The following is a 13,081-nucleotide window of genomic DNA, read 5'->3' as shown; positions in this document are numbered from 1 at the left end:
CTCCGGGAGCTATCCCAGAGTGCTCCATTGTGACCGCTCTGGACAGCACTCTCAAAGAAGATGCACTGGCCAGGTAGACAGGAAAAGAACCGTGAACTTTTGAATCTCATTTCCTGTTTGGCCAGTGTGGCAAGCTGCAGGTGACCATGCAGAGCTCATCAGCAGAGGTGACCATGATGGAATCCCAGAATCGCAAAAGAGCTCCAGCATGGACTGAACGGGAGATACGGGATCTGATCGCTGTATGGGGAGAGGAATCCGTGCTATCAGAACTCCGTTCCAGTTTTCGAAATGCCAAAACCTTTGTCAAAATTTCCCAGGGCATGAAGGACAGAGGCCGTAACAGGGACCCAAAGTAGTACCGCGTGAAACTTAAGGAGCTGAGGCAAGCCTATCAGAAAACCAGAGAGGCAAACGGCTGCTCCGGGTCAGAGCCCCAAACATGCCGCTTCTGTGATGAGCTGCATGCCATTTTAGGGGGTTCAGCCACCACTACCCCAGCCGTGGTGTTTGACTCCTTCAATGGAGATGGAGGCAACACGGACGCAGGTTTTGGGGATGATAGCTCACAGCAAGCAAGCGGAGAAACCGGTTTTCCCGACAGCCAGGAACTGTTTCTCACCCTGGACCTGGAGCCAGTACCCCCCCGAACCCACCCAAGGCTGCCTCTTGGACCCGGCAGGCGGAGAAGGGACCTCCGCTGAGTGTACCTTTTTAAAATACTATACATGGTTTAAAAGCAAACATGTGAAAGGATTAATTTGCCTTGGCATTCGCGGCTCTCCTGGATGTACTCCGAAAGCCTTTGCAAAAGATTTCTGGGGAGGGCGGCCTTATTGCGTCCTCCATGGTAGGACACTTTACCACTCCAGGCCAGTAACACGTACTCGGGAATCATTGTACAACAAAGCATTGCAGTGTATGTTTGGCGTTCAAACAACATCCGTTCTTTTCTCTCTGTGTTATCCTAAGGAGAGTGAGATATCTTTCATGGTCACCTGGTTGAAATAAGGTGCTTTTCTTCAGGGGACACTCAGAAGTGCCCATTCCTGCTGGGCTGTTTGCCTGTGGCTGAACAGAAATGTTCCCCGCTGTTAGCCACGGGTGGGGGGAAGGTTGAGGGTGTAGCCACGCGGTGGGGGGAGGCAAAATGCGACCTTGTAACGAACGCACATGTGCTATGTATGTACTGTTAACAGCAAGGTTTACCCTGAAAGAGTGTAGCCACTGTTTTATAAAATGTGTCTTTTTAAATACCGCTGTCCCTTTTTTTTCCTCCACCAGCTGCATGTGTTTCAATGATCACAGGATCTTCTCCTTTCCAGAGGCTAGTGAAGATTAGAAAGAAAAAAAAACGCACTCATGATGAAATGTTCTCTGAGCTCATGCTGTCCTCCCACACTGACAGAGCACAGACGAATGCGTGGAGGCAAATAATGTCAGAGTGCAGGAAAGCACAAAATGACCGGGAGGAGAGGTGGCGGGCTGAAGAGAGTAAGTGGCTGGCTGAAGACAGGGCTGAAGCTCAAATGTGGCAGCAGCGTGATGAGAGGAGGCAGGATTCAATGCTGAGGCTGCTGGAGGATCAAACCAGTATGCTCCAGCGTATGGTTGAGCTGCAGCAAAGTCAGCTGGAGCACAGACTGCCACTACAGCCCCTGTGTAACCAACCGCCCTCCTCCAAGTTCCATAGCCTCCACACCCAGACGCCCAAGAACGCGGTGGGGGGGCCTCCGGCCAACCAGCCACTCCGCCACAGAGGATTGCCCAAAAAACAAAAGGCTGTCATTCAATAAATTTTAAAGTTGTAAACTTTTAAAGTGCTGTGTGGCATTTTCCTTCCCTCCTCCACCACCCCTCCTGGGCTACCTTGGTAGTCATCCCCCTGTTTGTGTGATGAATGAATGAAGAATGCATGAAAGTGAAGCAACAGTGACTTTATTGCCTCTGCAAGCGGTGATCGAAGGGAGGAGGGGAGGGTGGTTAGCTTACAGGGAAGTAGAGTGAACCAAGGGGCGGGGGGTTTCATCAAGGAGAAACAAACAGAACTTTCACACCGTAACCTGTCCAGTCATGAAACTGGTTTTCAAAGCTTCTCTGATGCGTACCGCGCCCTCCTGTGCTCTTCTAACCGCCCTGGTGTCTGGCTGCGCGTAACCAGCAGCCAGGCGATTTGCCTCAACCTCCCACCCCGCCATAACCGTCGCCCCCTTACTCTCACAGATATTGTGGAGCCCACAGCAAGCAGTAATAACAGTGGGAATATTGGTTTCGCTGAGGACTAAGCGAGTCAGTAAACTGCGCCAGCGCGCCTTTAAACGTCCAAATGCACATTCTACCACCATTTTGCACTTGCTCAGCCGGCAGTTGAACAGCTCCTGACTACTGTCCAGGCTGCCTGTGTCCGGCTTCATGAGCCAAGGCATTAAGGGGTAGGCTGGGTCCCCAAGGATAACTATAGGCATTTCAACATCTCCAACAGTTATTTTCTGGTCTGGGAATAAAGTCCCTTCCTGCAGCTTTTGAAACAGACCAGAGTTCCTGAAGATGCGAGCGTCATGTACCTTTCCCGGACATCCCACGTTGATGTTGGTGAAACGTCCCTTGTGATCCACCAGAGCTTGCAGCACTATTGAAATGTACCCCTTGCAGTTTATGTACTCGCCGGCTTGGTGCTCCGGTGCCAAGATAGGGATATGGGTTCCGTCTATGGCCCCACCACAGTTAGGGAATCCCATTGCAGCGAAGCCATCCACTATGACCTGCACGTTTCCCAGGGTCACTACCCTTGATATCAGCAGATCTTTGATTGCGTGGGCTACTTGGATCACAGCAGCCCCCACAGTAGATTTGCCCACTCCAAATTGATTCCCAACTAACCGGTAGCTGTCTGGCGTTGCAAGCTTCCACAGGGCTATCGCCACTCGCTTATCAACTGTGAGGGCTGCTCTCATCTTGGTATTCATGTGCTTCAGGGCAGGGGAAAGCAAGTCACAAAGTTCCATGAAAGTGCCCTTACGCATGCGAAAGTTTCGCAGCCACTGGGAATCGTCCCAGACCCGCAACACTATGCGGTCTCACCAGTCTGTGCTTGTTTCCCGAGCCCAGAAACGTGGGGGGGAAGCAAATGAGTACAAAACAAATCTGGTCTATTTCTTGTTTTGATACACTCCATCTATCTTTTACATCTTTGGCTGGCAGCAGACGGTGCAGAAGGACTGCAAGCCATCCACATCTCATGGCTGCTCGGCAGAAGACGATGCAGTAGGACTGCTAGCCATCCTCATCTCTTGCCTGCCTGGCAGAAGATGGTACAGTAGGGCTGCTAGCAATCCATATCACCTGTCTGCTCACCATAAGATGGGTCAATAGGACTGACTGCAGGACTAAAGAGAATGACCTGGTCAAGTCACTCCAAATTTAGTCCCTGCGCCCATGTCTGGCCAGGTGCTCCTGGCCGACGTGGCCAGGAGCACCTCGGACATGACGATGACGGCTACCAGTCGTACTGTACCGTCTGCTGCCACAAGGCAGTGGGTTGATGCTGCTGTGTAGCAATGCAGTACCATGTCTGCCAGCACCCAGGAGACATACGGTGACAGTGAGCTGAGCGGGCTCCATGCTTGCTGTGGTATGGCGTCTGCACAGGTAACTCAGGAAAAAAGGTGCAAAACGGTTGTCTGCCCTTGCTTTCACGGAGGGAGGGAGGGAGGGAACGGGGGCCTGACGATATGTACCCAGAACCACCCGCGACAATGTTTTAGCCACATCAGGCATTGGGATCTCAACCCAGAATTCCAATGGGCAGCGGAGACTGTGGAGACTGTGGGATAGCTACCCACAGTGCAATGCTCCGGAAGTCGACTCTAGCCTCGGTACTGTGGAAGCACTCGGCCGAATTAATGCACTTAATGCACTTAGAGCATTTTCTGTGGGGACACACACTCGAATATATAAAACCGATTTCTAAAAAACCGACTTCTATAAATTTGACCTAATTTCGTAGTGTAGACATACCCTGGCAGTATGAGGAAATGCCAACACTGCACTTTCCTTGCCTTTGTTGTCACGTCTGCGTTTTCTGCCCCTTTCATCTTGAGTCCCCTTGAGTTTTTGTTGTATTTTCAGTTTGCTTCTCAAGAAGAGCAGAGTCCTAAAATCTGAAGAAGTAGACTTAAAAAAAAAACAACAACAACAAAAGAACAACCCCCCCCCCCAAGTAAACCTGACCAAGACTCCTCAAGGGTAAGGAGTCCCATAAGAATTCAGCATGAATATAACCTGAGCACAGTACCATGCAGGCATAGTAGTCGTGTCCGGTTTTAACACAGTGGTTATGTCTTGCAAGCCTGTCACACAGCTAATTTTCTCCTCTTAATTCCTGCATCCAACTCCTGAGCACTCCCCACCCTCACATCCCTTCTCCCTTTAGTCCAGCCAAAGCCACAGCTATCATGGTCTTCCTCTCCTGAATCTCTAAGCATGTCTCCTCTTTCCTGACTGTCTGCGCAAATTCTCCATGCCCCCTCCGCCAAGTTCATCCCCTGATTCTGTTCCCCAGCTTCATTTTTGAAGCACTGGATGATAGGCACTCCTGTTAATACAGCAGTTCTTCTTACCCTTCCCCCTCTCCCCGTGCTCCACCCAAGCCTTTCCTGGCAGCTTTCGTGTTGCCCTCTGTGCTAGGAACAGTCTGTGAATTAATGAATGCCTGGAAATATATGACCCTCTTCCTCAAAACTTCTCAGAAGCCAGCTGCTGCATGATACAGTCCAGCTGTAATGACCATAGACTCTTGTGTTCTGCATTCCACCTCCTTTAGATTGTGTGCCTTTAGACTGTAACCAGTGGTCGTCAATAGGCAGACTGTGGGTCAAATCCAGACTGCCAGACCTTTTGAACGGACCCCAAAATCTTTTTATTTACTCATCATTTGTGGGTGGGATTTTTAAAATTATTTTCTCTGGAGTCTGGGCCTTTACTAGACCTTGACCAAGAAATTTGGTCCTTAGGGAAAAAAATAGACTGCCTTGCTGTCTTAAGTTAAGGGACTCTGCTAGCAAAGTGTACCCACTGTACAGAGTACATGTACCACACCACATAAAGAAAACGGGGATCTTGCATTTCCGGTCTTCTAGATACTGGAAGAGGATCTGAAGAGTGACGTCATTGGATTGGGTCTTTGAGCTTTTATTTGTCAAACTTTGATCACAGCTGTCCCTCTAAATCCTCAGGGTTGTGTTCCGACCTCTTCGTTCTCCACCAATGCTTTTATTTAAAGATTTGTTTCTCGTTTATAAGACTTGCTGTAAGGAAAATATTGACGTTAGCCATTTGTATACAGCTTCAACAGCCTTTGTTTAAAAATTGGACTGTCAAGCTCTCCCCCGTTCTCTTTCTAACCTTATTAATTAAAATAAGTAAAAATGGAGGGTGACCAAGCCAACTGTACTTGAACAGTGTCACAGAATGATGGGGTGGATTTTGTGATATTAAAAATGGAAACTTCTAGCTCTTCTGTCTGCAGTGAAGGAGCCAAGCAAACAGGAAAAATTAACACCAGTGCCTCTTCCTCCCTATCCGCCAGCCTGATTAAATTTCATAAAGGTTTGGGAGCTATGTGCATTATCTTTGTGAATGACAATGTTGCTAGATAGTGTTTAGAACAGAGTCATTAGCTTGAGTTTGTATCTTCTCCTCCAATGCTGCATTGTTGCCTTTTCTTAGACATGGTAGGAATAGCAATGATCCAGAAATGGGCAACAAAAAGCGATCGGGGGTGTATGCATCTGAGGGCCTCAGAATGCAGCTTTGTGGGAAGAGAGCTTGCAAACACTAGGATGACTTAGCTTGGGAAAGGAGGTGTGTATAAATAATAAATGGCATAGCTGACGCCTTTTGGAAGCTTCTTTTAAATTGCAGATGCCAAGTGTCCTTTTTTACCAGTGGATTTCTCCCAGGGGCAGAGTTGAGATGACTGAAGGCCCTTCGTAACTTCTTGGCCTTCCTCTGCTGGTAGACAGTTCTCTCCCACCGCTGGGCAGTCCGCAGCTGCTGACTTTCTCTGCTTTCCTCCTGACTTCCTGCTGTTTCGCTGCACAGAGCAACAGTTATGGGAGAAAGATACAGAGAGCTATCCCTGCCTTCGCAACCCAGGATCCCCATCTCTTTTGGGACCTTGGTGGAGAGGGAAAATGGCTGAAAGCTGGAAAAGGGGAAAGCTGATGCTAGTTTTAAGGATAGAAGGAAATGAGTTGGACGCTGCGGTATTGTGCTAGTATGAGAGACCTGGAGTTGAACACCTGAAGAATGGATCCAAATGAAGCCAATTAATGCATCTTCATTTCCAAACTGAGGGAAATGTGAAAAGCTATTTAGACTTTCTCCAATGTTTTTTAGTTATAACCTGTGTTGGTAGCAAAACAGATGGTACAGTTTGTTTTTGAAAAATTAGAATAGATGCATCAGGTTAAAAACTTATTTTAGTCATGTTACTCCCCCCTCCCCCCCAGTCAATCCACAAGGGTCAAATCCTGCTCTTCTCATTCACCCAAATAGTCCTGTTGACTTCAGTGGGGCTGTCTGAGTAAGAGCAAGATTTAGCTTGCCCAGTTCTGATGATCTCTCATAAAGATCTGCATTGTTTCTGTTCTGCTAACCTAGTGCTTCAATAGATGCATTCTGTTTGGCTTGCTGAGCTGTGCAGAACTTAATGTGGTAGAACTTTCCCTTTTTAAGGGGATTGGATTCCTCAAGCCTTCACCTGGTTTTGCAATTAGCAGTCACCAGGATTTGTAATATTGGTTTTTCCAAATTCTCTACCTTCCTGCAACAGTCCTACAAGAGCTGGTGTTGATTATTTCTCTTTCTCTTTCCCTCCAGGGAGTGGAGCAACAGCTGTGGTGCAGGCAGCCTACTGTATCCCGAAAAAAGAGAAGGTGGCAATTAAACGGATCAATCTCGAGAAATGTCAGACCAGCATGGATGAACTCCTGGTACATAATTATATAAATTTTTGTTTGGGAGAACTACTCTAGTTAGCATAATCTCCTGCTTAGTTCTGAGATGACTTTAAACAACCCTTCTTGGAAAGTTATGATCTTGAGGATGATGAGCCCTCCCTCCCCCTTTGTGGTTGCATGGTTCAAAGACGCACCCCCCCATAAGATCCCAAGTGTTGGACACAATGTGTGACCAAAGACCCAGCGGGTCAAATTATGGAGGCGTTATTCACACGGAGCATTTACTCAAGTAGTCCCATTCATTTGGATGGGACTAAATGCACATGAGTAAGGACTCAGCCAGTGTTTTTTGAGGGCTCTACAGTCTGAACCAAAATGAGAGGGACATAATTACTCTTGTAGGAAATACTGTGGGATTCATTACTTGTATGTGAATACATTCCTCCACTTCCCCCCAGGCCTTCACGTTCTCTCATTCTCGACTAGTAGCAGCTTTTGTGGCAGCTAGTAGCCCTGTAAATAACACAACTCTGTTCAGGACAGATGTAGCAGTAGCATTGCATTACATTACTCCCATTACATGCTGGCTTACCAAAATCCCTTTAATATTTTAACTGCTGCTTCTGTCAGGCTGCTGTTATAATTCATGGTTATTCCCTCTTTCCTGTAGTGTGCATGGTGGTGGGCTCGCTTTCTAGCCATGCACATTCCCTTCTGTAACAGCTATTCTCCTTTTTTGGGGGGGTTAATTATAACTTAAATACTGGCCAGAATTTCCCTCCCTTTGGGTCCTGACAGCCAGTAATGGTAGCCTTGTTAATCATAAGACAACAGAGAGAAGCATCACCATGAAGAGAACTAACAGGCAATGTGGTTTGGTGGCTGGTGGTTAGAACACAGGATTGGGAGCCAAGAACTCCTGGGTTCTGTTTCTAGCTCTTACTGTACAAATTTGGGCAAAACACTTTAAATTCTGAGCTCCGGTTGCCATCTATTAAGTGGTTACAATACTTGTCAGACTCTCAAGTGTTGTAAATCTGTACTTGTAGAGAGGAGAAAATGTGCTATACAAGTGCAGTTGTTTTTAACATATCTGTAGGAGCTTTAAGCCCTGTCTCTGACCAAGTGTGTCTAAACACCATTATGGCTCTAGCTAGTCTAGGGGGATCTGGATCTCTCTTCCCTCCCACAATCATGATCTTTCCTCTTGGCAACATATCCGGTCACAATTTTAATGCCTTCTGTGTAGTTTGTGGTCCCCGGTCCTCACTATATTCCTAACTGCTTTACCACAAACTACAACTGAGATCAGTATTTGAGTAATTGCCAATTTCAGCTAAAAGGCTTATATTCAGAAAGCTCTGCAGTAGAGACTTGGCATGTAATTTTAGATAAAAATGTCCACTAATTACATATCTTAATCTCCAGCTGACCCATTCTTCAAAATACCTCCATTTTATCTCATAATGAATAGGACTGCAATGAATTGCTGCTTTCTTCTCTCATGAAGTCCCAATTATGTGACATGACTTAGTGCTGGCCCCTTCTGCAGGCTTGATTACAGGCTGCTGTGAAGAAGAAATGTCAAGTCATGCTTTAGGATGACTCTAAACCATGATCATTTTAAAAATAAAACATACAGGAATAATCTCTTGGGCAGATACTTGGGTTAAAGACAGGAATCAAAGGGTATCTTTCTGCACCAGTAAACTGAAAAGTAGACTCTTACAGGTTACATCAGAACATAAGAACAGCCATACTGGGTCAGACCTATGGTCCATCTTGCCCAGTATCCTGTCTGTCAACAGTGACCCGTGCCACATGCTTCAGAGGGAATGAACAGAACAGGGAAATTTTGAGTGACACATCCCCTGTCATCCAGTCCTTGCTTCTGGCAATTGAAGGCTTATGGACACTCAGAGCATGGGGTTGCATCCCTGACCATTTTGGCTAATAGCCATTGATGGACCTGTCCTCCATGAATTTATGTAATTCTCTGTTGGACCCTGTTATACTTTTGGCCTTCACAACATCCCCTGGCAATGAGTTCCACAGGTTGACTGTGCATTGTGTGAAGATGTACTTTCTTTAGTGCTAAAGCCAAGTGAATTGATCATTATAATCAATAAAATATGTATTAAAGGGGGTCCGATGGACATTAATTTTGATACTGCCAATGAAAACAGCCATGCACTTGAAGTGTCTGCTGCTCAAATGTGGTCATGTCAGTAATTTGGCCAAGAACAAAAGGGGCATGAGATAGCAAAAGAAATATTGATTTCCCAACTGAGAACAATAAATCTGTTATGTTAATACCAGAATAAAGTATGTTTGGAGTTCTCTGTTGCTCAGTCATGGCAATGAAATAGCATGTGTGAGGATGGTCCGTTTCTGTTTCACGCAGCGAGGCCTGAATGGTCAGAACTGATTAGTGTTTTTTGCCACCCCACTGGAGACACATGATTTGTTCAGAAGGTGGTGCTCAGTATCCTCTGAAAACCATGACCCTTTAAAGTGTCTCTAGTTGGGTGAAAATATAAGCCTGACTTTATTTTAGCCATGCTCGCTTATTTGTTTTGTTATACCTGTCTCCACCTTTCATCTGTTCTATTGTTAAACTCTAAGCTCTTTGGGACTTGGGCTGTTTTTTCAAGTTTGTACAGCAACTCAGCATGATGGGTCCCCTGTCTTGGTTTGGGCCATTGAGCATGACTGTAATATAAATCAACAATTATTTCTGTTGCATTAGCACTGGAGGCCCCAATCAAGTTCAGGGGCTCCCTTGTTCCATGCGCTGCACAAAGGATGGCATTGCCCCTGCCCAGTGGATGAACCAAACATTTTAGTATTTTGTGTAGTTTTATCAAGTTCCCTTATTCCTCAGTTTTCAAAGGTAGAGAATCCTAGTCTTTTTTTTTAAATTTCTCTGTGCATTTTGCCATCATTCTAATAGCTTTTATGAAACCTGTCTAGTTCTGCAATATTCATCCTTATATTTATGGGTTTTTTTAAAACCTTGTTTTGATGAAGGCCAAAATGGAATCCAAGAATAAATATTTTAAAAAAGAAATGCCAGAAATTGTCGCTGGTGTATAGTACACTCCTATATCATGCCATTAGAAACATAAACTAGTGTGCTTTACTAGATCCATTATCCCTCTGTTGTGCTGATCAGGGACTCCAAGCATAATAGCTTACAACAAACATTCCATTCTGTCCCCTGGCAGCAAAATCCTTGCTTTTGTGTAATAAAATGCTGCCCACTCATCAAGAGCTGGGACAGAAAATGACATACGGGGCTCAGTCAACTCTAATTCCCTACAGCACTTCAGACCAGTGGACATTTTGGGGGGATTATTGTTTTGGGGTGAGGTGGGAAATATTTATCCCCACTTTGTTTGGTCAAGGGCCTAAAATTGCATAGATCTGAGGGGCTATACCGGGGTAGGCAAACTTTTTGGCCAGAGGGCCACATCAGTGTTGCAAAACTGTATGGAGGGCTGGGTAGGGAAGGCTGTGCCTCCCCAAACAGCCTGACCCCCCCCCCGACCCTCCCTCAGAATCCCTGACTCAACCGCTCCCTGTCCCCTGACTTCCCCCCTGACAGCCCCCCCGGGACTCTCACACCTATCCAATGCACGCTGCTCCCTGACTGCCATCCCCCCCCCGAACCTCCGCCCCATCCAACCACTCCCTGTCCTCTGACTGCCCCCAGGACCCCCTGCGCCTTATCCAACCCCTCTCCCCCCCCCTTGGGCCCCATATCATGGTGCTCAGAGCAGCAGGAGCTCACAGCCCTGCCGGTGCCAGCCACGCTTCCACCCTGCCCAGCAGGAGGGGCAGGTCAAAGCGCTGAGGCTGCAGGGGAAGGGGGGACAGTGGGGGGAGGGGCCGGGGGCTAGCCTCCCCAGCCAGGAGCTCAGGGGCTGGGCAGGACAGTCCCGCGGGCTGGATGTGGCCCGCAGGCCGTAGTTTGCCCACTTCTGGGCTATACCCTCATTTTGGGTGGTGAAATGTTTCCCCTGTTAATAATGAGATTTGTTTCAAACTCTTGCTAGTAGGGGGCGGGGACTTCTGTAGAACTAACATGCAGAGTCCTGGGATTGTGCGGGAGAGGGGTAGGGAGAAATCTTATGTTGCGCTCTCTAGCACTGTCAGCTGAATCAAGCTGAAGACCATGAACTCTGGAAGGAGCTTCATTTAGGCCAGGGATTCTCAAACTGGGGGTCGTGACCCTTCATGGGGTTGCGAGGTTATTACATGGGGGATTGTGAGCTGTCAGCCTCCACCCCAAACTCCACTTCGCCTCCAGCATTTATAATAGTGCTAAATATTTTTAAAAGTGTTTTTCATTTATAAGGGGGGGTCACACTCAGAGGGGTTTAAAAGGGGTCAGCAATACAAAAGTTTGAGAACCATTGATTTAGGCTGTAGCAGCTGGTGGGTGTGACACAGGGTTTTGAAAATGGGTTAAGTGGAAGGGAGGCTGGGAGAGATCCTTGCTCTTGGCGGATCCTTTCAGGAGAAAGGTGGCTAAGCAAGACAAGTGGTATTACTTGGCTAGTTGAAGGTACTTGACCTTGATTCTCATGTCTCAAAATACATTTGAGCCATGTTGGTGTCCTGGTGTAACCCTCACCATGTGGTGTTTTGGAAGCTGTTTGTAACAGTCATGTGTTTTATAATTAACAGATGTGTGCTTCTAGATGAAGGCAATAGAATATATTTTCATACACTGTAGCTGTGTTAATTTTAGAATACCAATCGTACCATGCTAGGGATTAGTATGGAAATATGCACCAAGTAACAGAAGGACACCTTGGCTATTTAGCAGAAAGTGATAACTGCCACAAAGAAAATACACGGGAGCAGAACCACTACTAGATGTCTGTGGCGAAATCAGGGAATGAAACCAGGGCACCTGGGGGCCTGTTTCCTGTTCTTCTGCTGTTCTGCATGGTTGTGGAGAAATCACGGCCACCTCTGTGTCTCACTTTCCCCAGCAGGGTTGGGGGCTTTGCACTTAGAGCATATATTGCCAGAGGATTTCAGAGTAATTCTTCATGGTTTTTCAAATCACCTTTTGCTACAGTACTTGTGGAAGGAATGTGTGTAGGGGAAAGGTCAAGCAGTGTCTTGTCCACCATTGTATTTGGAAAGAAAAATTGGGTACAGTTTTCAAAAACACCTAAGTCTGAGCCTATGTCTTATTTTCAAAAGTGACTTAGGAGTCTAGGTATAACTGAAGGGGCTTTGGCTGTTAAGTGACTTAGGTGCTTTTGACAGTTTTATTAAAGGTTACTGTTTCCTGCTGCAGAGAATTTCAAGCTGGACATTGTTCACTGTGAATGTCTTTCCTCCACCTCCTGTGCTGCACCTTGTATCCTCCAGCTTCATTGTCCCTGTTGATCATAGCATTCATGGTGTGGTGCAGAGAGATTAACAGTAACAAGGCCTTTGCCCTCCAGGAGTGAATGGGTGCAGTGTTGCCATTTTGAGGTGGAATAGGCATTTCTGGCCAATGATACAACCTGGTTTCCAAGTGCAGAGCTGAGCTGCGTGGCTCCTGGAGCAGGCATCTCCTTGTCGATCACAGTGATGGCTATCCTGAGGGAATGGTCATGGACTCTAACTGTGTTTCTACTAGTGTCCTCCATATCTCAGACCTTGTACAAACAGTAAAAAGGCACATTCTTGTTCGGAAGAGCTAACAATCAAGAAGGCCTTAATTATTCCTCTATACTCACCAGCATCATCTCCATCTTTCTTAAGTTAAATGTAAGCCAGTTAACTTTCATCCAGTTGTTTGGTCGTGTTCCCCCACCACCACCATCCCCAACCGATATTGGGATAGCTGGGTGAAATGGATTGTCTGCTTAATGCCCTCTAATAGTTAGTCTAAATGTTGAACAACTGAGGGGAAATCATTAAGCTTGTGGAACTCCAAATAGGGTTCCTACCGGGTGGAAGCAGCAGCTGCCTGTCATGACTTTCAGAGAGTGATTCCGTGGATTTCTAGGTTGCAGATCAGAGAACTAGAATAGGTTTAGAAACAGGTGACAAATGATTAGAGACATGGAATGGCTTCCATGTGAAGAGACTGAAATGGCTGGATCTGT

The 13,081-nt window shown here is 46.6% G+C and overlaps 1 protein-coding gene across 5 annotated transcripts in view; it reads left to right on the top strand.

Moving 5' to 3' along the window:
* Positions 1 to 13,081, top strand: part of OXSR1 (oxidative stress responsive kinase 1) — a 122,779-nt gene that overhangs the window by 32,433 nt on the left and 77,265 nt on the right. For 4 of the 5 annotated variants that reach the window (XM_037891159.1, XM_037891160.2, XM_037891163.2 and 1 more), the window contains one exon: positions 6,883 to 6,995. The exons of the other annotated variant lie outside the window; for it this stretch is intronic. In XM_037891159.1, the coding sequence (XP_037747087.1) occupies positions 6,883 to 6,995 (113 nt within the window). The remainder of the gene's footprint in view (positions 1 to 6,882; positions 6,996 to 13,081) is intronic. 5 annotated transcript variants of the gene reach the window in all.

The sequence above is a fragment of the Chelonia mydas genome, chromosome 2, assembly GCF_015237465.2.
Source record: "Chelonia mydas isolate rCheMyd1 chromosome 2, rCheMyd1.pri.v2, whole genome shotgun sequence".
In the NCBI taxonomy this organism is placed as follows: Eukaryota; Metazoa; Chordata; order Testudines; family Cheloniidae; genus Chelonia; species Chelonia mydas.
This window is presented reverse-complemented; position numbering and strand designations above follow the sequence as displayed.